Raw genomic sequence first — 26,276 nt, 5'->3', positions numbered from 1 at the left:
TAAGCGTCCGGATTAGTGTCCCACTCCTTGAAAGCAGCAGCTCTAGCCTTTAGGTTGATGCGGATGTTGCCTGTAATCCATGGCTTCTGGTTGGGATATGTACGTACGGTCACTGTGGGGACGATGTCGTCAATGCACTTATTGATGAAGCTGGTGACTGAGGTGGTGCACTCCTCAATGCCATTGGATGAAACCCAGAACATATTCCAGTCTGTGCAAGCAAAACAGTCCTGTAGCTTAGCATCCGCATCATTTGAGCGCTTACGTATTTACTGGTACTTTCTGCTTTAGCGTTTGCTTGTAAGCAGGAATCAGGAGGGTAGAATTATGGTCAGATTTGCCAAATTGAGGGGGAGGGAGAGATTTGTATGCGTCTCTGTGTATGGAATAAAGGTGGTCTAAAGTTTTTTTCCCTCTGGTTGCACATGTGACATGCTGGTAGAAATGAGATCAAACTGATTTAAGTTTGCCTTGCACATGCGCATGTTGATTTTGTCCCCCTACACCAGATGCGATCAGGACACACAGGTTGAAATATCAAAACAAACTCTGAACCAACTATATTAATTTAAGGACAGGTCAATAAGCATTAAGTGTTTCTGGTCATTTAGCTAGCTAGCTTGCTGTTGCTAGCTAATTTGTCCTCAGATACAAACATTGGGTTGTTATTTTACCTGAAATGCACAAGGTCCTCTACTCCGACAATTAATACATATATAAAATGGTAAAAGGTTGTTTTCTAGTAATCTCTCCTTCCTTCAGGCTTTTTTATATGGCTGTTGGCAACCAACTTTAAGGTGCATTACCACTATCGACTGGAGTGTGGACCTCAGTTCATCTTTCAATACCCCACGTGGGTATATACTCCAAAAAACAAATGAGGAGATGGCATGTGAATATATGCTCCTAAAAACCAATGAGGAGATGGGAGAGGCGGGACTTGCAGCGCGTTATGCGTCACAAATAGAACCAAGTTCTATTTTAGCGCCTGGCTATTCAGACGCTCGCAAGCGTTGTGGGTGCAGTGATTGAATAATATGTATGTGTACATTTATTTTGCACCGGTCACGACGCGAGCGGTGTGGTCAGCATGTTAGTGCCAGCATCGGTTTGTGGTGGTAAATAGATGGCTATAGCATGCTTGACATTTAAAGGTAATTTCCAATTGAGCCTACATCTGCAGCGTTTACCTTGAATACAATCTCTGCAAACTTTGAAGATGGAATCCGCAGTATGGGAATCAGCGCCACTGTCTGCCTAACGGCCGTTGTTGTCGTTTTTATTTAGTTGACAAAGCAGAGCTGGCGAATGTCTCGCATCGTGGTAAAAACCATTGTAGTACATATGCTCGCTGTTCTATCGCGCACGCAATAATGACAGAGCGGAAAAAGCCTAATTATGCAAGCGAATATAAGAAATAGATCAACAAACAAGGGGTATGTCATTGATGTATTTTATTGTGAGATGGGGAGTCATAAAAAAACAAAAGCAAAAACTATCACTATAAAAATGATTGTGGATTAAAACAGGGACATATAAAAAGAGGCTGTGGCCTTGACGTAGCAGACATACAAAGTAACAAATTGGCACAAATAAAACAAAAAAGGTCAATATTATTTTGGCTTGGCAAAAAGGACAGATTCATGGTTAAGGATCATCTGTCAAAACAACAGCACACTCATGCTATTAGACATACAGTTAGTTCTCAAAGAGTTTCAGTAGCTTCATATTAAAGTGGGCAAAAGGTCAAAACTAACATGAGAATTAATGGATGCAGGAAGGCAGGCAACATGTTCAAATTTCCTGCTTGTGGGGTGTGCTGACAACTTGAGATAGCAGTACATTTTATTTTTGTTCTGAAACATACTTCAAAATGCCAGACTCTTTTATGTTCCAGCTTTGTTGTCGTCATTTTACCTTTCAAATTATTTTCATACTAAAATATATTATTGTGTTAATACAAACTACAGTATTGTACACTACACTGTAATAAATAACCATAAAGAAATATAAAAAAATAAGACACATAAATACAAAAGTTTTCTATAACTAAACAGATAACCCATATCATTGGGAATGGTAATAATACCGACATTGCTGAAAACATACAGTACACACATTTAACATATACAAAAAAACATCAACAACATAATAATACTGGCAGGTAAAAAATATTGTCTGAATAACCATTCTGGTATCATATTTGCCTACTTTTGTTACCTGAAGAGAGAGAGTTTCACAAGTGTTAAACAAGTGCACTGGGACTGGACTGGGGAAAAGGATACATTTCAAGGCAGGAAATACTTCAAAATCATGTTTCATCATCCCGTTACAAGTCCTTTTTGCCGTTGATTGCTCTGATTATAAAAGAGGCAGATTTTTATCTCAAATATATAATTCCAGTCTAAATTATAATTCATGGTAAAGCTATCTTCTACAACATCAGGACTAGTGGTAGTGAGCCAAAAACAGTATATCAACATAGAGTTGACATGTTTGAGCTACTATCAAATCTGGGCCTTGAAACAACCTGACAACAGCTGCTAAGGAGAAACAGCAGTATGCAATGGCACTTTTGATATGCATGGTGTATTTTTTTAATATATATATTTTTTGCATAAGGCTGGGAGTGGGAATAGGGTCCAGGGCTTAAGGGTCAAATGATCTCTACTTACTAGGCCTAGATCATGAATGTTCTTCTTTATTCTTCTGCTTGATCTGATTCAGTAATGATGAGAACAGATTTATTAAATGAACAAAACGAACTAACAAAACATTTCGAACAATGTGTCATTGCAGACTTGTGTACCTCCTTCCATACTCCCCTTGACGTCTTCTTCATCTATAAGGTAATAATCAACTACTGGAACATCATCATGGCTGAACTTCATCACCTCACCATAGTTTTCATCTTTAAGGCTCACAATCCATGTAAAACAAACAAAAGGTATGCTAACATTATCAGCTAACGTGCTGATGCTGTATACTGTAGGTCTAGTGCGATAATACTGAAGGGTAGACAACACATAACTGTTAGAGCCATAAGTAAACCAAGCCACTTGTAGTGCACAGGATCTTTTTTTCCTCCAACTTAATAAAATACTGATTTTTTTTGTTCATTGGCAATAAAAAGGTATAGAAATCTCTCCCAACTGTACAGCTTTTTAAAGGTTAAAATATGAATAATAACACTGATAAAAAGAAATGACCCAAGGTTGTTTTAGTAATAAAACATTATCTAAAACGTGTCGGTTCTAGCTTACAAAGTCTGTATAATGCATTTTTTGTCTTTAAACCTTGATTTTGATTTTTACAAATACATTTTCCAACACTGAAAATTGTTTCTCCTTCTGTGGAGTAAGTCACTAGTATTTTTTTCAGGCACACCTGGATTCATACACAGTAGTGAACTGAAATGCATCGTCCGTCAGAGCAACCCAAATGTTATCCCTTTCCTCTCCCCCAACGTCATGGGGAGAAAAAGGATCCTTCCATTTCATAGAGGAAGAAATACAGGTCTGCTTCCTCCCTGTTTTATTTTGTACCTCCTTTCGCTCTGGTCGGTGTTTGGTTCTAGTCTTCTGAAACAGTGTTCCCGTTTGTTTCAACTTCATTCTCTGTCATGACCTCCCCTGATTCTTCCTTCTCCTCTGAGGTCACCGCTTCCTCTGTGTCCATTGTCTCCTCCTTCACCTCCCGAGCCTGCTCTGACTGCTCCTCCTCCACCTCCTTCTCAGCCTGCTCCTTCTCTCCTCCATGTTCCTCCTCGTTCTCCTTCACCTCCTCTTGCCTTGTTTGTGCCTTTTCCCCTGTAACCTCCTTTTCTTCCTGTTCTTCCTTTACTTCAACCCCCACTACCCCCTCCTCTTCCTCTTCTTCTCCTTCCTCCTCTTCACCCCCTACCACTATTCTCTTCACTTCTTGCTCTTCCTCTTCTTCATTCTCTCCCCCCTCCTGACCAGTGTCTTCTCCCTCCTCCTCTCTCTCCTCCTCCTCGTCCCCTCCCTCATCTCCTATCCGCACCACTTGTATATCATCCATATCCAGAACGCTGTCCGGATCTCCCTCCACCGCCTCCCCTGCCACTGTCTCCATGTCCTCATCACTCTCCTCCTCATCCTCCCTGGTGCTGCTCCCTCGCTCGTCAGAGTCCAGGTGGGAGGGAGGGGAGGAGGTGGGCCTGCTGTCTGACTGCTCCTGCTGCTCCTCTCCCAGGCCCAACCCCACGGGGCTCTCAATCTCCAGCACTTCCTCCCCTACACCTCCCTGACCTCCCCCCTGCGCCTCCTTCTTGCAATAGGAGTAGCGGTGGTTCATGTGCTGGGAGTAAGAGCCTGAGTGAGAGAAGCGCTTGCCACACTTGTCGCACTGGTAGGGTTTCTCTCCGGAGTGGAGACGCATGTGTTCTATCAAGTGGTGCTTGTGTTTGAAGGCCTTCCTGCAGATGCCACACTCGTGGGGTCTCTTGCCTGTAGCACGGGAGAAAATAAATATACAGTAAATAGAAAGATATCTCAGACAGAAATTGATAAATCATTCAGGACAGGATTATTGTTGAGTGAAATCTTCTCCTGTCAAATTGTTGTAATTCCCCAGACAGGTGTGCTTGTGAAACGGTTGATATTATAGCGCCAAAGGTCGGTGAAATCTATATTATTTATCATCACGTATCCATGGGAAATATCTTAAAACAACACACAACAAAAGAGCAATCCGACCAGAAATGCTTCAGGGTTGAAGGCTGAACATTACACCAACGAGAGGAACGGGTAGTTCCAGGCTAAGTGAAGTCACTTGGATGTAAAACGGTGGTTCTACGCCAGGTATCAAAGTCATAAAGACAGAACGCCTCAGAGTAGGTTGACCTGTGCTTGGCCACAACACTACCCATGTTCTCATGTAAAATTACTAACAGAGCTCTTTTGCAACATCCGTCCAACATTTCATATGGGAAGGTAATGTCGTTGGCAGCGGGAGCTTGGCGGCAAGCAATTCCCAGGCTTTACAGCGTGTGTGTGTTTGAATGAGTCTGTGTATGTGTTTGTGTGTGTATTGGATGTGTCCTCCACCCTTCTGCAATATACAATAGTAATAACAACACTGCAGTCAGTCTGTGTGTGATTTCTGAAATTACCCCCTTCAGTTTCACTTTGCCTCATATTTCCCTGAGGTTTCTCTGGGGAGGTGCAGTAAGAATGATAATCAGTAGGCATGAAATGGAAGAAAACAGTCTGAAACGGGGAGGTACTATCTAAACTTAACCAATAACAAACACTCGCTTTCATTTTCAGTTGCAAAGGGATTCGCTACGTTGCACCCTAATGAACATGATCCAGATTTAATTGATCTAGTCCCCGACGTACCTGTGTGTTCGTATTTATGTCGGAGCAGAGAGCTGCTCTTCTGGAAGATCTTGTCACACAGGTCGCAGGCGTACATCCCACTCTCCGTCTTCCTCATCTTCTTCCTGGAAGGGGTGGTGTCTGAGTCATTATGCTCCTCCATGGTAGACACTCCCTCTGAGCTTGTGTCCTGACGCTCCTCCTGAACAACAAATATAAATACATGTGAATATACACTCGGCCATTTTATTAGGTACAACACCCCATTCATAAAAAGGGTTCGCTCCTACAGACAGTGAGTCATGTGGCTGTGGCTTGCTATATAAAGCAGGCTGACAGGGACTGCATTTCAAACTCAAAGTAGACAACCCTCGGCCCTATAATGATGTTTAACATCGTCACATTCCGAGTGTACCTTAAATGTCCCTTGCCAAGCGAGGGACAATGATGATCGGAGAGGTAACGTCCTTGGTGGAAATCTGGAAGTTGAGCTTAAAAACAACCAACCTAAAGCTATTAATGTACCACCTAGTAAGCCAACATATCTTGCTAGCACTCCTGTCAGGTAGCTAGCTACAGTTACCCATAGCTGGCAAGCTAGTTTTATACTTTGGTCATTTATTCCAATACATTTCAGAATTCCCCAAAATATGTTTATGAATCTAGCTATGTTTTATAAGCTCCTCACTATGAGACTAAGCCAATTTGCCAATGGTAAACTCAATGTCTGTATATATTTTTTAGCAAGCTAGCTTCATATTTTTTTCCTGACATGCCGAAAATGCAGCCTTGTTGATTAATTTGACACTTTGCGGCCACCAGAGTTTGACATGTGACTACAGTTTGCTACTTTTAATTGTGGGTTTGCTACATTGAATTGTGGGTCATATCAACCCCGCAAGTGACCAAAGTTGTTCACTCGCTCCCTCGAGCTAAATCGAGGGGGCAAGGTAAGTGAATTGGACCACTTAAGATGGCAATCAAACTGCATCCAGTTTCGATGGTGATTCCCCCGAGGGAAAGTGACTAGCGCAATAGCTGAGGGGGTAAAAATAAAGTGTTTGAACTCCAGCCAGGCATTTAGTTACTGTTTGATTAAACATTCGAATGAGCAGAACGAGTGACCTAAGCAACTTTGAGCATGGTATGATCGTCGGTGCCAGCCACAAGTTCCAGTATGTCACAACCGGCCAGCCTCCTGGGCTTATCACGCACGACAGTGTCTAGGGTTAGCGAGAATGATGCGACAAACAAAAATCATCCAGTCAGCGGCAGTTATGTGGGGAAAAAACAGCTTAATTATGAGAGGTCGAAGGAGAATGCCAAGAATCATGCAAGCTAACAGGCGGGCCACAAACAGGCGAAGAACGGAACAGTAAAACAGTGGTGTGCAGAACGGCATCTCGGAACGCGAAACTCGTCGGTTCTTGTCATGGATGGGCTATTGCAGCGGACGACCACACCGGGTTCCACTCCTATCAGCTAAAAACAAGAAGAAGAGGCTCCAGTGGGCATGCGATCACCAACACTGGACTCCCAGTTTCTGATGCGTCATGATAAAAGCAGAAAAAGGACTTGATGTAAGCAGTATGAGTCCATGGCCCCATCCTGCCTGGTGTCAACGGTACAGGCTTGTGACGGTTTTGTAATGGTGTGGGAAATGTTTTCCTGGTACACATTTGGTCCTTTGATACTAACTGAGAATCCATGTCCCGAAGAATTCAGACTGTTCTGAAGGCAAAGGGGGGTTCGACATGGTACTAGATTGGTGTACCTAATACATTGAGTATATGTTATATAATGTATTAGAAAGACGTAATCATGTGATTATTATAACTGTCTGAGCTGATGTTCTGCCTCTCCTCCTTGGGATAGAAGGGAATAACATCAAATCAAATTTTATTGGTCACATACAAGTGATTAGCAGATGTTATTGCGGGTGTAGCGAAATGTAGTAATATCTAACAAGTAATATCTAACCAATTGCACAACATATACCCAATACACAAAAAGCTAAGTAGGAATGAATTAAGACTATATACATATGGACGAGCGATGTCAGATCGGAACAGGACTAAGATACCGTAGAATCGTATAGAATACAGTATATACATATGAGATGAGTAATGCCAGATATGTAAACATTATTAAAGTGACTAGTGATCCATTCCTTAAAAAGCACTTCATGATGACAGAGGTGAGTGCTACTGGGCATAGTCATTAAGTTCAGTTACCTTTGCCTTCTTGGGTACAGGAACATTGGTGGCCATCTTAAAGCATGTGGGGACAGCAGACTTGGGATAGGGAGAGATTGAATATGCCCGTAAACACACCAGCCAGCTGGTCTGCACATGTTCTGTGGACGCGGCTAGGGATGCCGTCTGGGCCGGCAGCCTTGCGAGGGTAAACACGGTTAAATGTTTTACTCACGTTGGCCACGGAGAAGGAGAGCCCACAGTCCATGGTAGCGGGTCGCGTCGGTGGCACTGTGTTATCCTCAAAGCGTGCGAAGAATGTGTTTAGCCTGTCCGGAAGCAAGACGTCAGTCTCTGCCACATACGTCTTGTGTCTGAGCCATTGAATTGCGACTCCACTTTATTTCTATACTGACGTTTAGCTTGTTTGATTGCCTTGCGGAGTGAATAAATACACTGTTTATATTCTGCCATATTACCAGTCACCTTGCTATGGTTAAATGCGGTGGTTCGCGCTTTCAGTTTCGTGCGAATGCTACCATTTATGCACGGTTTCTGGTTAGGGTACGTTTTAATAGTCACCGTGGGTACTACATCTCCTATACACTTCCTTATAAAATCAGTGTATGCATCTAGATTATTTTCGCAAGCTACCTGGAACATATTCCAGTCCACGTAATCAAAACAATCCTGAAGCGTGGATTCCGATTGGTCAGACCAACGTTGAATAGTTCAAAGCACGGGTACTTCCTGTTTGAGTTTCTGCCAAAAGGACGGTAGGAGCAAGAGTCGTGGTCAAATTTGCCAAAAGGAGGGCGGAGGAGGGCCTTGTAAGCATTCTGTAAGTTTGAATAGGAATGGTCGAGTCTTAGCAGCGCGAGTAGTACAGTCGATATGTTGATAGAACTTCGGCAGCCTAGTCCTCAGATTTGCTTTGTTAAATCCCTAGCTACAATAAATGCAGCCTCAGGATATGTGGTTTCCAGTTTGCATAAAGTCCAGTGAAGTTCTTTGAGGGCCGTCAAGGTAACGGCTTGAGGTGGGATATAAACGGCCGTGGCGATGACAGAGGAGAATTCTCTTGGGAGATAATATGGTTGGCATTTAATTGTGAGGTATTCTAGGTCGGGTGAACAAAAGGACTTTAGTTCCTGTATGTTTCTAGAATTACACCATGAGTCATTAATCATGAAACACACCCCTCCACCCTTCTGCTTCCTGGAGAGATATTTATTCCTGTCTGCGTGATGTACTGAGAATCCTGCTGGCTTTACCGACTCCGACAGACTATTCCGAGAGAGCCATGTTTCCGTGAAACAAAGGATGTTACAGGCCCCGATGTCTCTCCGGAAAGAAATCCTTGCTCCATGCTCATTAACTTTGTTATCCAAAAACTGAACATTAGCGAGTAATATACTCGGAAGTGGTGGGTGATGTGCGCACTTCCTAAGTCGAACCAGCAGGCTGCCTCGATTGCCTCTCCTCCGCCGGCGATGTTTTGGGTCGGCCTCTGGAATAAGTTCAATTGAACAAGTTCAACAGAGGGCGGCAGGTAGCCTAGTGTTTAGAGCATTTGGCCAGTAACCGAAAGGTTGCTGGATCGAATCCCCGAGCTGACAAGGCAAAAATCTGTCATTCTGCCACTGAACAAGGCAGTTAACCAACTGTTCCCTGGTAGGCTGTCATTGTAAATAAGAATTTGTTCTTAACTGACTTGCCTAGCTATATAAAGGTTAAATAAAAATAAAAAATTGCTCTGGGGAGAGTGAATAAAGGATCTTCTCCAGAAAAGTTGTAATGCTGGTAGTTCTGATGAGTTACCGCTGCTCTGATATCCAATAGTTCCTCCCGGCTGTATGTAATAAAACAAAACATTTCCTGAGCTAATAATGTAAAAATTGTACGTAAAAAAAACTAAAAGTGCAAAGTTTCCTAAGAGCTAGTCGTGATCCTGCCATCTCTGTTGGCGCCATCTTACTTATAGATATGTAATTTACGTGAATCTAATTTACGTCACAATCTTTGCATTCTCTCAACCAGCTTAAAAACAAAATGGGCCAGGACAATGACCCAACACACCTCCAGGCTGTGTAAGGGCTATTTGACCAGGAAGGAGAGTGATGGAGTGCTCCATCAGATGACCCGGCCTCCACAATCCCCCGACCTCAATCCAATTGAGATGGTTTGGGATGAGTTGGACCGCAGAGTGAAGGAAAAGCAGCCAATGCTCAGCATATGTGGGAACTCCTTCAAGACAGTTGGAAAAGCATTCCAGGTGAAGCTGGTTGAGAGAATGCAAAGAGTGTGCAAAGCTGTCATCAAGGCAAAGGGTGGCTACTTTGAAGAATGTGTTTAACACATTTTTGGTTACTACATGATTCCATATGTGTTATTTCACAGTTTTGATGTTTTCTCTATTATTCTACAATGTAGAAAATACTAAAATAAATAAAAACCCTTGAATGAGTAGGTGTGTCCAAACTTTTAACTGGTACTGTATTTAATATAGTGTTTACTGTTTTTAAGTATCAATTCTAACAGTAGTACAGTAATACAGTTATGGAGAAGCCTGGATAAGTAGTTTCATTGTCTGATTAAAACAGCAAACAAAATGTGCAGGACAATAATACAAAACAAGTGATACGGAGTTAAAATGGATTTAACTGATTTAGTTTTAAGTGCTTCATTGGTGTGTCATTCTGTTTCCCAGGAAAAAGAGAGTGTCAGGAAGGGATGGTGTAGGTAGGCTGACTAATACCACTTCCTGTTTATGGCTCTCAGGGAATCATAACCTCGCCATAACAATTTCACAGTTAATCTTTTACTGGCTGAGTGAAAAATACCATCATGATGACATCATCCCACCTTGGTGTGTTGGCCCTGAAAACCAGTCCTTACCCTCATCATGACTCATCAATGGTGAGTAAAAACGTTTCATGAGCGTAGGCTACGGCTGAGTTGCAAATGGCACGGCATCCTATTCCCTTTTGACAAAGTAGTGCACTATATAGGGAATAGGGTGCCATTTGGAACACACCCAACTACTTTTGAGTATTCAGCAATGAGAGACAGAGAGAAAGAGGAAGTGTGGCAGGCAGCATCATCATTAAGGAACTGATATACAATAGCTTTATGGGCAGTTATGGGTTTTAACAAGGCATGCTCTATGCCAATCCACTTAATAGTTCAACATAATGCAACAACAAGTCAATGGTGAGACAGGAGCCTGTGCGTTTAAACAGATTCCTACAGATCAATAGGTCTCTACAGTAAGTGCTGCCTCGTGTCTTCTGGCTGGGTGACAGCAGCAGCAGCTCAGGTCTGTGCTCGGGGAGTGATGGCTCTCACACATCTATTCATCATTATGGATTCATTACATGTCCTGGCTCTGACTTTACCACTGTGTTAGAGTTTGCTGGCACTTTCTGTATAATGTAGAGTAATTTATTAGGCCAGTTTCCTCTGTTGTATAGCATTGTCAAAACATTTTGACACTAACACTTTTAGTCATTTTGAAATGTTTGGCAGTATACTCTAGCATGAATACCCACTTAATATCCTTCTACTATTTCTCCCTACATCCCTGAGAGAGAAGGGAAGAGAGAGAGAGAGAGCATGAGAGAGAGAATGATCGAGAAGAGAGGAGAGCTAGGTCTTCTCACTAGAGTCCTGTCCACCTTTCCACCTCTCCTCCTCCCCCCAGCGCTGAAACAAAACAGTTCATCACAGGAGGCACGGACAGTGGTGCCAAAATACCACCACCTCCACCCAGAGCTACAGGAGAGAAACTCATTCAGCTGGGAGAGTTCCCAGCTCAATAGGTGGAGCTTAACCTTCTCAGTATGGCTGAGCTGTAGTGGAACAGAGCCAGAAGAATTGAAGCACTAAAGGGGCAATAGACTGACTCCTGAGTGTTGAGGCCGTGTTGTTTCACTCAAAACAAATAAGACACGGGTAGAATGAAAAATAGGAGGAATGATTACATCTCAGAACTTCCCATTCTTCCAGCACCTCCTCCCTCATTAAACCTGAGCCAAGTCAGGCATTGAGTAACAAGTAGCAACATACCAGACGAGGGACTTAAGCAAGAGAACATGATTCTCAGTCATGCACCTGCAATACCGATCATGGTAGACTGTTTCCATGTAACAGGGTAATTTTCTCTAACAGGGTAATTTTCACGGCAAACACATTCAAATACATGTAGTTAAGGCCATACACACAGCAGATGATTTTCTTGCAACTGACTGAATAAGAGCATCTGCTATGTAAAAGACCAAAATGTAATGTAAATGTAAATGGCTGCTTTCTCTTAGCTGGGTTACTGTAAAGAACTTTGACTGTTGTATTTGTATAGCTCTTTTCAAAGCATTTAAATTACTGATTGATTGATCCACTGATTAACAAACCTTGATGCCGTTGATCTGCAGTGTGGTCTTCTCCTGTGTCTCTGTCCCTGCAGGGCTGCTGGCTGTAGCTGTAGTGGTATAGGTGTAGGCCAACTGCGGGATGAGGATAGTCTGGTTGTTATTGGTGGTGAGCGCACGGAGGCAGGGCACACCCGTGCTGCCCTGATCAGTGATGGCATAGATGGTCCCACTGGGCAGCTGAGTGGTCATGATGCTGATGGGGTTGGCACTTTGTGGGCCGGCGGTGTACAAGGACAAGGTTTGGCTAGTCACGTGGTGGCCTGCGGCGCTGGCAGAGAGCGGACGTTCTTTCTTGGTTGTGCAAGTCTTCGTCAAGTTCAGGGGTTCGTCCTGATGGGAGTAAACAGTGGCTTGGTAGGAGGCCGCGGTGGCAGCGGTCTCTTCTCGGGTGGGCTTTGGTAGCGACAGGTCCAGGGGGACCTCCGTGCTGTCTGGGGAGGAGGGTTTGGCTGGGACGGGCCCCCCGGTGGTCAGGTTTAGTGGTGTAGGGGAGGCTGGGCAGGGCCCAGAGCCGTTAACCTCAGCCGGAGTGGCCTCAGCTGGGCTGGACTGCATCAGGGTGGGGCTCTCTGTGTCCTGCTCTGATCTTACTTTAGGGGACACAACAATGGCCCCATGACAATCAGACAAGGGCCCTTCTTCCTCAGACGGAGGGGTCGGGGCCCCTAGTGAGACCTGACCGCTCTGCATCTTGTCAAACCACTTCTTGACTACGTCGGCAGGCAGGCTGACCGAGTCGGAGATCTTGCTGAGCTCCTCCTTTGTGGGCTCAACGTTTAAGGCGAAGTAGGCCTTGAGGAGGGACAGAAGGTTCTTGGGCTGGTCCCCGAACCCCTCAGACAATAATGAATCGATGGCAGACTTTGATTTGTCCCCATTGATCCTGAGGCCTGAGGCTTTCTTACAGTGCTTGAGTGTGTGGAGAGCGTCCAGACCATCGGGGCACTCGTTACAAAGCAGGCAGGTCTTAGTAGTCTCCTCTTCAATCTTCTCCTCTTTGCTCCTGGGGGGCCTGCTAACTGTCAGGTCCTCTGGGAGTTTTTGCTGGGTCTTGCTGGAGGGCTCTGTGGCAGCCTGGGCCTGGCCTGGTGTTGCAGCCAGGGTTGGGGGCTCCTTTTTCAGGTTCTGGGCAATGAGCTGGGTGTGTGTCTGGCTGGGGTCCAGGCTGTAGTTGATGATGATCTTGGTGGCGTTGCCGTCCTGACCCATAATCGGCAGACTGATGGCTGAGATGAGCTGCTGGTGAGGAACACCCGTCGCCCCCATGCCAGTCCCCGCTGACTTAGCGTTGTTCTCCAACATCTGTCTGATCATGTTACTGTCCACCGCCACCTTCAAGATTAAGATGAAAATGGTTTGTGCATTGTTTAATAAATCATTGTACAAATAGCAACAACAAGAGCATTACAAGTATTTCATGAATTCTAAGTTGTATTTTGGTATTCTATTATGATAACCATTAACTGTTGCAAAAGCAGCAGCTGCTCTTCCTGGGGTCCACACAAAACACGAAACATGACATAATACAATACATTAATAGACAAGAATAGCTCAAGGACAAAACTACATCAATTTAAAAAAGGCACACGTATCCTACATATCAATACATATACACAAACTATCTAGATCAAATAGGGGAGAGGCGTTGTGAGGTGTTGCTTTATCTGTTTTTTTAAACCAGGTTTGCTGTTCATTTGAGCAATATGAGATGGAACGGAGTTCCATGCAATAACGGGTCTATATAATAAATACTGTGCGCTTTCTTGAATTTGTTCTGCATTTGGGGACTGTGAAAAGACCCCTGGTGGCATGCCTGGTGGGATAAGTGTGTGTGTCAGGGCTGTGTGTAAGTTGACTATGCAAACAATTTGGGATTTTCAACACATTAATGTTTCTTATAAAAAGAAGAAGTGATGCAGTCAGTCTCTCCTACAGTCAGTCTCTCCTGTACTTGAATTACAAATACATTATTAAATACAGAGTACTATATTTAGTCCTATTACAAATGTACAAATCACCTTCAAGACGTTCTGTAGGTCTGCCAGGTTGATGCTGATCGGAGAGACCAGGCCCATGGTGGGGTGCATCACCGCCTGCACCGCGCCCTGCAGGGGAACAGCCGCACCCCCGTTGAACACCCCTCCTCCGTGACCGTTCACTCCTGTTGCCCCCGCTGCTGGAGACACTACCATGGGCTTGTACTCGTAGTCCATTGGCTCGCTCTTGATCTGGTTGAGGGGTAGTTGTTCCTGCAAGGGTTTGTCTCGGATCTGGGTGCGTGTGGTGGAGGAAGGCGAGGCGGGCATGGCTGGAGATGGGCATTGGGAGGCCTTTGCGGGCAGGGGTCGGCCGTTGACTGCTGAGATCACGCCGATGCACTTCTTACTGCTGATGTGGGAGCTGTAGGAGCCGGAGTGGGAGAACCGCTTCTTACAGTTGGAGCACTCGTATGGCTTCTCTCCTGTAGGGACAGACACATACACCACACACACACACACACACACACAAGACCTCCATTAGGAGCAGAAGTAAATGAATAAACCTCCCAGGGAAAAAGGGTCTAATGCATTTCAAAAATGCTTAAACGCTGAGGTAATGGCACCATTGGGAAATACTCTTTAATTGTTGGCCGGCGTGCCAACACAAACACAATTATATCACATTAGGACAGAGCACAATGCTCTGAAACTCAATCAAGGACACATAAATACACAGAGTTACTAAACATAAATATTTGTTTGACGGAAACAGAAACATCTGGGCGGATGGCGTGGCCAATAGTAACTGACTTCTACAATTACCCCAACCCTTTTCCACAGTAAAGAATACACACGCACACACACAAACAAACAGGGCTGCCATGGTGACTGAGGGGTCCACTCACCGCTGTGGATGCGTAGGTGCTCTTTCAGGTGGTGCTTGTACTTAAATGCTTTTTCGCATTCAGTGCACTTGAATTTCCGGTTGCCCCCCGACTGTGTCATGTGCCTCTGTCGGACACAGGAGGAAAGGCGGGAGGGGATGGTCAGTCACACAAAAATTAACTTTGTACTAGTACAAATGTATGCAAGAGGAACATTAGACCAAATTCCATTGGCCCCAAAAAATCCAATCCTTGGATATGAAATGGTCAAAATGTCTATTAAAAAATAATTAAGTTATGAGGGAATACTGATCAACACCTACTTTCCCACTTCCTGGGTTTTGGACACAAATTTCACATCACATTACCTTTTATCTACATAATCTTCATACACTATGCGGTGCTGCACGTAGTAGTTGACAAACAGCATGTATTTTTGTGTATCTATCTAGTGTTATGTTATGTTACCAGGTACCTGGTCTCTGCCAGCTTTGTGGGCACTCATGTGTCTCTCCAGCTGAGTGCGGTAGGCGAAGGTGTAGCTGCACTGGGAGCAGCTGAAGTTGTCCTCGCTCTTCTCGTGGCGCAGCTTGATGTGCTCCTTCAGGGACGTGTAGCGCTTGTAGCCGCGGGCACAGTAGGGACAGGTGAGGAGCTGTGAGAACGCATCCGGAGTGCCTGGTGGGGGGGGAGCGAGAGGAAGGGAGCACGTAAGCGCGTGTGTGTGTGTGTGTGTGTGTGTGTGTGTGAGTGAGTGAAAGAGAAGGGGGAGTGTGTGTCTGTGTGTGTGTGCGTGCGTGTAGTATGGAAACGGGGCTAGTCTGTAGAGTAATCAGAGGGTCAATAGATAGTAAGGGTCATTTGATTATGATGATTGATAGACACAGGAGCTCTGGACTGTTTTTTTTTTTTTTTTTTTTTACCCATTTCACCAGGTACTAAGCGATCCTCTATTAAGACTCACAGTTTCCACACTAACTACATGACAGATGCAACATACTCTCACTTGCATTCAAGAGAGCTGGATACTGTAGATGCTGTTGGTAATTCATGAATAACATAGTAGGTGTTGTAAATGTGCAATCAACGGCACTAGTATACATGAGTAACACGAGTAATGTCTTTAAAATATTGGAATTCTAAGCCTATATCTTTCTCTAAAAAAACACCCACTGGTTTCAAATGAATGCCCAGACATTCAATAAAAGCCTGCTGGAAACACGGTAGAACACGGCGAGAAGACCTAATGCACACCGAGCTCCAGTTCCCCAGGGTTGTTTTGCTGCTCCAGTGGGTCCCACACAGGTAAAGTATTACCTGTTAACAGGTGATGTATTAAGTCTCCCTACTGGCCACACATAATGTCTCTCACACACACACACACACACACACATTATCACCCAGGTACTAGTGAATCATCACTGACACAGGTGTGAGACATTTGCTCAGGTGTTGCTGTTTTCAAACTCTCTGGGGATGACAGGTAACAGCCAAAAGCTCTTTGGACACAGACTGGGCTTTTATGGCCTTTCACAGCTGTGTGTGTGTGTGTGTGTGTGTGTTCGTGCGTGTGTGTTAATGTGGGGGGAGTTAACACCTTTAGAGGGAGAGACAGAAGCCCGAACAACAAATCAAGGTGTTGCCTGGAGGCATAACACCTGTAGGGGATGGGGGGGTGGTGTCAAGGTACAAAGTATTTTTGGGGGGATGTGTGCTACCCCTGCTCTGTGCTGAGCTTGACTCAGAGGGGAATCTATGGCCAATCAGGGACACTATTTAATGAAAACTGGTACTTTGAACCAGTACAAAGCAGAGGAGTGATGAAGTGAGGTGTGTGTGTGTGTGTGTGTGTGTGTGTGTGTGTGTGTGTGTGTGTGTGTGTGTGTGTGTGTGTGTGAGAAAGGTGTGCAGGTGAGGTGTGTGTGTGTGTCTTTGTACCATTCTCGTCATGTCCGCTGGCCTCAGGCGTCCCCTGACGGGGCTCGTCCTCAGGGGCTTCTGGGTAGATGATGGTCGTGTCTCCCTGCTGCAGTATCTCCTCCACCAGAGCATCTGTACTGCCGTCATCCTCCCCATCAGAACCACACTCCTCCCTCACTGAAACACAGGGACAGGCAACTATTTGGACAAGAACATGAGGAAAGGGACATCAAAGATCCTCTCCATTGTTATAAAACATCACAATTGTAAAACATTAGAACTGTGACCTACAACTAGGTGAGTTAGTAAATCTAATGTATCCCTAGAAGCAACCAATCCCAATGCAATAGACTTCAAACATAAACGTCTCTCTGCCTCCTCAAACCCCAGGCCTAGATCAACCTCCTCTCTGGATAAGAAAGAACAACCTGGCCTCTGTGGGAACTAATATCCTAATACAACAGTAAATGAGATCCGTTATCAGGGAGCATATTCTCTCCTCCGCATCACATTTGCTGCCGTTGCGCCACTAATGAGAGCTAATTGACGAGCTAAATAAGGCTGTAGGAAACAGCAGAACTCGAGGACACATTTAGGAAGTGGAACGCTTCCGTCTCTCTGCTCGGCTTCGCTTCCCGAAGCACGTACACAACAGGGTATAGCGTGTCAGCAGTTAAAACAATAACGAAATACACCTAGTTATCATTATTACTAACCCTTATTTTGCCAGGTAGGTTGACAGAGTAAGAACACATTCTATTCAACAGGAAGTGAGAAAGTATGATTATAAAACACCTAACGGCATTGTTTACCTCCCTAAAGAGAGACAACTTTTATTTACTGAGCAGATGTGTCAGGCTAGGGGAATTTAATTCTCCTGTTAGTTTCTTTAGTATCGAGGTTTTTCTGTGCGTGTAAAGGTCTGTGATAGTGAGACCCAGCTGTGTGTTGCTGTGTCAGAGGGGAGCTTGTACGCTCCGTGACTCAGCCAGGCAGGCCCAGTAAATTCCAACAGCCCTCCTACTTAACAGGGCTCAGCCCTTGGCTGGCTCTCTCATGGCTCGCTCCTTGCTCTCTCCTAGCTCTCTCCTGTGCACTATAACAGTGGATGAGACAAGGTGAGAAATGGACGGTTCCACTACACGGAACACACATCCCTACTCCAACCACACGGTACACACACACAGTTATTGGTTACCATGGTTATTAAACACATTCAGCCGAACCTCCTCCATCCCGCTGCCTCACAGCAAAAAAGGAGAGGGAGGAGAAGGAGAGCGAGTGAAAGTGAGTGTGAAAGAGAGAGTGAAAAAAATCCAGTGGCCAACACAGTGTATGTGAGAAAGAGAACCAGAGAAAGACAGCGAGAGATACAGAGAGAGAGAGAGAGAAAAAGAGAGATGTAATCACCAGGTGCTGAGAAAGTCTGACTGCAGGATTATATCCATCCTCAGTATAGGATGGAGGGGGAGAAACAGATGAGTACCTCCTAACCCTCACATTAAGCCACAGCGTTACTTCCCATGACCTCAATGGATCCCTCACTCTCTCTCTCAACCATTCAGAAATGTCTTAAGTTTTTCACCGTTGAGCTAGATTTGTAAGATTACATTTTTCTTGCAGTTCAACATTCTTTTAGTAACATTAAGCAGCTAAATAACAACCTATTTCAACAGTCACACATGTTGCTGTTTTCTGTATCTACAGTCCACTACCCGGGCCTGAAGTTACCTGATCCCTGCCTCACTCAGGGTCTCAGAATGATGTAACAGCCTACATCTCCAACACACACACCAACTCGGGACACTGAATGTAGAGTGTGTGTGTGTGTGTGAGGTAGGGTCGCTCTGGCGGTCGGCTCTGAGGTGTTACAGGTCTCTGGTTGTTACGGTTACGGCCCCATTCACCGTCTCTCTCAGACCTCTGCTACAGTAAATAAGAGCTGAAGGCCACAAGGGTCAAAGCCAGTCAGGCAGTCTATGAAAAGTCAGTTTATCAGCATGTTTCAACATGGCCAAACATGACACATGGACGTGAACTCACTGAAGCATGAGTGTAAAACTTGGACAGGTTCTGGAGTTATCTGACTAGACCCTAAAGAAGATTTATAAAAATTGTATTTTGTAATTGTCTGTGGCGGGGCTTGCAAAACTATTACAGACTACAAAGGGAAACCCAGCCACGAGCTGCCCAATAACGCGAGCCTACCAGACGACCTAAATGCCTTTTATGCTCACTTTGAGGCAAGCAACACTGAAGCATGCATGAGAGCACCAGCTGTTCCGGACGACTGTGTGATCACGCTCTCCATAGTTGATGTGAGCAAGACCTTTAAATAGGTCAACATTCACAAGGCCGCGGGGCCAGACAGATTACCAGGACGTGTACTCAGAGCATGCGCGGACCAACTGGCAAGTGTCTTCACTGACATTTTCAACCTCTCCCTGACCGAGTCTTTATTACCTACATGTTTCAAATAGACCACCTTAGTTCCTGTGCCCAAGAAAGCGAAGGAAACCTGCCTAAAAGACTACCACCCTGTAGCACTCACATCGGTAGCCATGACTTACATCATCATCCTGGAAACCCTAGACCCATTCCAATTCACATACTGCCCCAACAGATCCACAGATGACCCAATCTCAATCGCACGGCACACTGCCCTTTCCCACCTGGACAAAGGGAACACCTATGTGAGAATGCTGTTCATTGACTACAGCTCAGCATTCAACACCATAATGCTCATCACTAAGCTAAGGACCCTGGAACTAAACACCTCCCTCTGCAACTGGTAGACAACAACACATCTGCCATGCTGATCCTCAACACTGGGGCTCAGGGGTGCGTGCTTAGTCCCCTCCTGTACTCCCTGTTCACCCACAACTGCGTGGCCAAGCACGATTCCAACACCATCATTAAATTTGCTGACGACACAACAGTAGTAGGCCTGATCATCGACAACGATGAGACAGCCTATAAGGAGGAGGTTAGAGACCCGGTGCCAGGACAACAACCTCTCCCTCAATGTGAGCTTCCTGCCATCCAGGACCTATATACTAGGTGTGTCAGAGGAATGGCCCAAAAATTGTCAAAGATTCCAGTCACCCAAGTCATAGACTATTCTCTCTGCTACCGCACGGCAAGTGGTACAGGAGCACCAAGCCTAGGTCTAAAAGGCTCCTTAACAGCTTCTACCCCCAAGCCATAAGACTGCTGAAGAATTAATAAAATGGCCACCTGGACTATTTACATTGACACCCCCCCAACACTTTGTTTTTACACTGCTGCTACTCGCTGTTTTATCTATGCATAGTCACTTTACCTACATGTACAAATTACCTCGGCTAACCTGTACCCCTGCACATTGACTCCGTACCGGTACCCCCTGTATATAGCCTCTATTTTATTTTATTTTGTACTTTAGTTTATTTAATACATATTTTCTTAACTCTATTTCTTGAACTGCATTGTTGGTTAAGGGCTTGTAAGTAAGCATCTCACGGTAAGGTCTGCACCTGTTGTATTTGGCGCATGTGACAAATAACATTTGATTTGAGTCGGTATTAAAATGTCCTCACCGCGGGGGAATTCTCATGTTGCTTATGAGTGCATTTCACACTACTTTTGGATTGTAAGGCTCGTATGAATCTCCTGCTTACTCCTGCTTAATATAATGTTTGTGTCATCGTTGCCAATCAACTGCATTATACTTATAAAATACTTCAACCAGTATAAATGCCCTTTGGCTAACTTCGCTACAGCCTATGTCAATGAGCATTAGCATACTAGCTAACAACTACTGCATCAAGAATAGGTATTTTGCAAAAAATACCAACAAAATATAATCTTAGCGACTGTATTCAGTCGCTAAGATGTAAGCAGTAATCTGTAATACTGTAAGCAGTAATCAAATCAATGTTGTAAGCATATGAGAACCCCAAAAAGCGTATGAGAACCCTGAGCGTATGTTTAGAAGTAATAACTATGTACATCTATGCTATGCTGTATGAGTGCAGATCGGGAACAGCAGCTGTTTTCCCCCATGGTGGCCGTTGTTCAGGGACTACTTGTTTACGACGCGAATAGCGACCTTGATCCTTGATATAAAAATCCTCTTTCCTTGTTGTGCTTAAATAAAGAGTTCAATTCTAGCTTACGCTAGAAGGCCAGAATCATCAGAACACCCACACACTATCTCTGTAACCTGATACAGAGGGGTCCCATGAGCGTAACTATACATGACGACCACATTAGCATTTCCTGTCCTGGGTGAGCTGGACTCACCTTTGACCCCTACTTCCTGTGGCCGTGCATCCTGCCCCTACTAGGTGTCTTCTACCGGGGAAGGAGAGGGGGAGCCAGCATGTCTCTGCGATAAGCAGTGAGTGATAGACCCAGTCTGTTAAAATAATCTTGAAACAACAGGATGCAAGCCAGTGGGATCTGGGATGAATGTGAGGTTTATCTTATCTGGGCTCAGGATGATTTACTTAACTTGAGTTCAGCATTATCACAGAGTCAGTCCCTGAGTATCCACCACACAACTTTCCCAGTGCTCTATCCCTCTGTCGGTTTCCCTTTCCTTTCCTGTTCGTCCATGGTGTCTTAACTTACTGACTGAGAAATATCATGACTTAAAGCCCTACAGGAATTTATTATGTGCTCCGCAATGCCCATGACTCCTGCTGTAGCTATTATCCTGAGTTAGGGCATTCAAATGTTTTATTGAGACTCATCTTCAGGGGAAACGCATGGCCCATTGCCGATGAGCTATTAGGTGAACGGCAGTGACCAGACAGAAGGAATTTACTCAAACGAAATCATCATACTGTGTATCGACCATATGACGTGAGCACATGCCATGCCTAATAACACACTAATCTTACAGAGTGGAAAGAACTCTGTATATTTCCATAAGGCAGGTCAGTTAAACCTGGGTTTCATGAGATCATTGTATTAGTTACCTCCACTGACTATATATTAGTGGCTACCTCCTAGTATTAAACCACACATTCTCCTTTCCTCTCCTCCCTACCCGTTCACTCTGAACTGAACAGAGAATACAGTCATTATTGAATCAGTAATGGAACAAATCCCACCTCAATACATTTTTTTCACCTCTCCTTGGTACATTGAATCATCCGGCCTCTTCACTGAGGTGGTGGGCACGGCAATGCTTTACTCCAAGGGCTGTGGCAGTACTACAGTGGATATTCATTTCGAACGAAATGAGTAATGACAGTGAGCAGGGGGCCAGTGATACCATATGATCAGGAGAAATGATTCAGGAAGAGAGGGGGAAAACGGAGGGAGGGAGCGAGGGACTGCAGCAGGGTGAAAACCACGTCAAGACTTTAATTTGAGCCAGCGCCACAAGCAGCCAGGGTAAGGGAAAGATTAGTGGGTGGCTGCAGCTTTCAATGGTTACGCCGACCTAGAGTACCGACAACTGTTTTCCATAGAGAAAAGCAATGGGGACAGAGAGAGAGAGAGAGAGACGGAGGAAAAGGAGGTTTTTAAAGGAAAAGGGCTGAGACTTGCAATATGTTTCGTCAGTTTATTCCCACAGAGCTGGCGTTTATTAGAGAGAGAGAGAGAGAGAAAAAGAGAGAGCGAGAGGGACGAGGAGAGAGAGTGGAGGACGAGCAGGGAAAGAGAGAGAGAGAGAATTAGGAGGGAGAAAGGAGGAAGGGAGAAGGAATGTGCCTGATCAGGCCAGCAGCCAGCTTTCTAAAGCCTCGGCAATTTAAGTATAACTCATGCTTTTGAAGTGTTTAATGTTCTCAGAGACCAATGACATTCTTCCCCAACTTCCCCTTTAAGAGGGAGCATGCAGATGGACAGGGGTGGATATGGCATAATAGTGATGTCAATGACAGCAGGATCTGTCTGGAGAGTAGGCTACAGTATGTCAGTCAGGTGTGAGACAGCTGTTGAGAGCTTGAAACTGTCTGCATCACAGGCAGTCCACAAAAATAAATGCTCAAATCGGTTCTGTACTGGCAGCTATACTGATTACCACACTCATCTATCTAACCATGAAGAACATTCTGTTCTATAAGTCTGTTTACATACATAGTCACCATCATCTAAACACAACTCTGTCACATCACACTGTGTCAAATAACCTGTCCCTTCCATGTCATCCACCAGCTAACATACTTAGTAAATGTCATCCACCAGCTAACATACTTAGTAAATGTCATCCACTGCATATTCCATAGCTAAGACACTGGGCAAACTGAACCAGCTCCATACAATATAATCAACGCTCCAAATCAATCAGCCCTGCAAATGACCTGTTACATTGCATGTACAATGCATTCATTTTTCCACATTTGGTTACGTTACAGCCTTACTCTAAAATGGATTAAATAAAAAGAAATTTGCATCAATCTACACACAATATCCCATTATGAACAAAGCGAAAACGGGTTTTTAGAAATTGTATTAATACATTTTTAGAAATGTATTGAAAATAAAAAACAGAAATACCTTATTTACATAAGTATTCAGACCTTTTGCTATGAGACTCAAAATTGAGCTCAGATGCATCCTGTTTCCATTGATCACCATTGAGATGTTTCTACAACTTGATTGGAGTCCATCTGTGGTAAATTCAATTGATTGGACATGATTTGGAAAGGCACACACTAGTCTATATAAGGTCCCACAATTGACAGTGCATGTGAGAGCAAAAACCAAGCCATGATGCCAAAGGATTTGTGGTAGAGCCCGGTCAAGGTACTAGGTATTCTTAACTGACATCACCTTTTACTGAGTTCAGTGCAAGGAAAAATCAGTAAATCGGTACTACAGTAAACGCTCAGCAAAAAGCACACAGAGAAACAGACACGGAGAGAGAGACCGAGATCTGTCTGCGTGCGTGTCCCACTCTGTGTGTGTGAGATCATCACCTTCATCCCAGCGGTCTCCGTTGTGATCTTCACTGGGTACGTTGCTGTCACAGTCAGCCCCGTCTGCCAGACTCCCGTCCTCCTCCACGATGTGCAGCTTGTCCTCATCATCTGAATCTGAGCCTGGGGCCTTCACCACATTACTGTAGTTGGTTACTGCGGGCGGAGAGAGAGGAGAGGGGTTGGTCATTTCACTGTCTATCAACCGTTAATATGATAGAAGTGAGACGCGATTTAAGACAATGAAGATGGAAGGTGCTGTATTGGATGAGAGAATGGTCCCCAGTAGGGATGCAAATTTTGGTACATTTTGCTGCCAACTAACTGACCATCATTAACCGGTAAACAATTTTCTTCCCAAACAGTATAATGACGTGGCCAGCAGAAAAAACTATCAGAGATCTTCATATAATGATGAGATGCTTATGTTTCTGCCCTAACAATGGGAGTCGTCTAAAGGCAGGGAACAAGTTTAGGCCCAAAATAAGCCCATAGAAAAGCATTGGACATATTTTGGACATATTTTGGCGAGAGTGAAACCTCTCACTTCGCCTCTTTCTCTCTGATACATACAGTACATGCATACACAGACCGGACATTTTTCATGAAGAGCTTAATGGAAACATGCAACAATAGCAAGCCTATCGTCTTACAGTCAAAAGGCTATATATAGCCTATTACTGAACATGCAACTCCTGTAATGAAGCAGCTAATAAAACGTTATTTTTTTCAAACATTTGCCAAAATGCAGTTTGCGGGAAACACAGTTCTAAACAGAGCGCCTAATGCCAGCAGTTCCAAATGTGACAGAGATGAAAATCTATAGACCGATAAGCATGACCGGTCAACTGTATTTTCGGCAGCTAACCGATTAACGGTTAACCATTAACATCCTTAGTCTCCAGTCTTGGAATATAGTCAATTATGCCTGCAGATTAGCCAAATCTAGACAGAAAATACACAAACAAATCAAATGTAGGCTAAAGCCAAAGCACGGCATTACTAACAACCAAGGAAACAGAGCACTCCTGAATGGTATCTTCTAGACACAGAACGTTTTTTCTCAAACCACCTCTCTAAATTCAGTATTTTACTCCTGGAGGTGCCCACAGCCAGCGACCTCCATTCAATTTCAGCGTTAGTTTACACAGTGGAATGGGAGATAAGGGAAATGGGTTTGATTCTGTGTAGCAGCCTAAAGTCTAATTATCTGTGGTGTGCTAAGGTATATGCTAGCCTAGCCTAGCATAGCACACTGACCTTCTATTAAACAGCAGGAGAACAGAGCGTTCTGTGAAATGGTCATGTACTGCTTATGAATATGATATGTATGGGTTATAAATATGTAATGAAGTGTTCAGACCCATAAGAGGATGTACAGTAAAGGGAAAGATTCATATATTGGAACTCGTGTGCTTACTAATAGCCTATAGTCAACATAACCTAATCCAAGGCTGACTCCATATTAAACCTTGAACTCTCCCCTCCCCCATCCATGTGTACATCTTTACCTCTACATTATTACTGGCAGAGTGAGATGTGTAAGGGTCTCTTTCGCTCTCTCTCTCTCGCTCTGTCTGTGTGTGTGTGTGTGTGTGCTACAGGGTTAGAGCGCTAGGAGAGCCTCAGTCTACAGAAGTGATTATTAGAGACATACATAACACTGACGCTCTACAGCAGGTGTGTGTGGTTGCTTGCGAGTGCGCTAGTTGTGCGCGGGTCAGCTGTTTGTTCACCCGCACCCGCCCGCAATTGCTAATAATCTATCAGCAACTACCCGACTGTATGTGATAAAGGGAAAATCTGAGGCCCCTCACCTGACCCTAACCCGCTAATATAGAAAATGCTCTATAGGCAAAATGCTCTATTATTTGACAGGGAAGGCAGTTTTTTTTTGTTGCCTGATGTAGATATGTTTCTGCTTATAATTTCTAACATTTAGATAGGCTATTTGTTAGTCAACTTGTCTATAATTAGATACATGCCGTTTCTCATCTGTCATAAAATGTTGCCCTAGAAGACTAAATAAACCCTTGCTCAGCAGAATGTAATAAATCGATAGAATTGAATGCTTCAATCTAGTTGACAGCGGTAAAGTTATCTCTGTCATCTCTGCTTCTTACACAGAGCAAAGGTGTTAAGGGACCGGGAATAAAATGCAATAACAAAAAACTAAAAAAGTGATGTGCAACATTTTCAAATGACATCAGTTTGACCGGTTGTAAGGAAATAGAAAGTTGTGAAAACAAACCAACATGTTTCTGATAAGATTTCAGTTCTGCTTGGATGCATATTTTAAGTGGTTAAAATAATCAGCTTTTATGATGCTGATATTGATGATGAAACCGTGGATGGATGGCGGCATTCACGCAAAACTGAAAGTGCGAACAACCGCATTTAACCATGAAAAAAGGTCAGAAAATATGGCTGAATATAAACAGTGTAGTTACTGTATCAAGCCCACTACTTGATTACCAACAACCACGATAAATCCTACAGGGAGGAGGTTGGGGCACTCGGAGTGTGGTGTCAGGAAAATAACCTCTCACTCAACGTCAACAAAACAAAGGAGATGATCGTGGACTTCAGGAAATAGCATAATGAGCACC

At 44.2% G+C, this 26,276-nt stretch overlaps 1 protein-coding gene across 2 annotated transcripts in view; it reads right to left on the bottom strand.

The window, feature by feature from the left end:
* Positions 1-1,439: 1,439 nt before the first annotated feature.
* Positions 1,440-26,276, bottom strand: part of LOC129859465 (zinc finger E-box-binding homeobox 1-like) — an 88,562-nt gene continuing 63,725 nt past the window's right edge. For both annotated transcript variants that reach the window (XM_055929288.1, XM_055929289.1), the window contains exons 2-9: positions 23,668-23,823; positions 16,769-16,927; positions 15,306-15,508; positions 14,852-14,957; positions 13,986-14,428; positions 11,947-13,299; positions 5,364-5,544; positions 1,440-4,469 (exon numbers count right to left, since the gene is read on the bottom strand). In XM_055929288.1, coding sequence (XP_055785263.1) covers positions 3,574-4,469; positions 5,364-5,544; positions 11,947-13,299; positions 13,986-14,428; positions 14,852-14,957; positions 15,306-15,508; positions 16,769-16,927; positions 23,668-23,823 — 3,497 coding nt within the window. In that variant the 3' untranslated portion in view covers positions 1,440-3,573. The remainder of the gene's footprint in view (positions 4,470-5,363; positions 5,545-11,946; positions 13,300-13,985; positions 14,429-14,851; positions 14,958-15,305; positions 15,509-16,768; positions 16,928-23,667; positions 23,824-26,276) is intronic.

Source organism: Salvelinus fontinalis, chromosome 7 (genome assembly GCF_029448725.1).
Source record: "Salvelinus fontinalis isolate EN_2023a chromosome 7, ASM2944872v1, whole genome shotgun sequence".
NCBI classification, from domain to species: Eukaryota; Metazoa; Chordata; class Actinopteri; order Salmoniformes; family Salmonidae; genus Salvelinus; species Salvelinus fontinalis.
The sequence above is the reverse complement of the archived record's forward strand: the minus strand, read 5'-3'. Positions and strand labels throughout refer to the sequence as shown.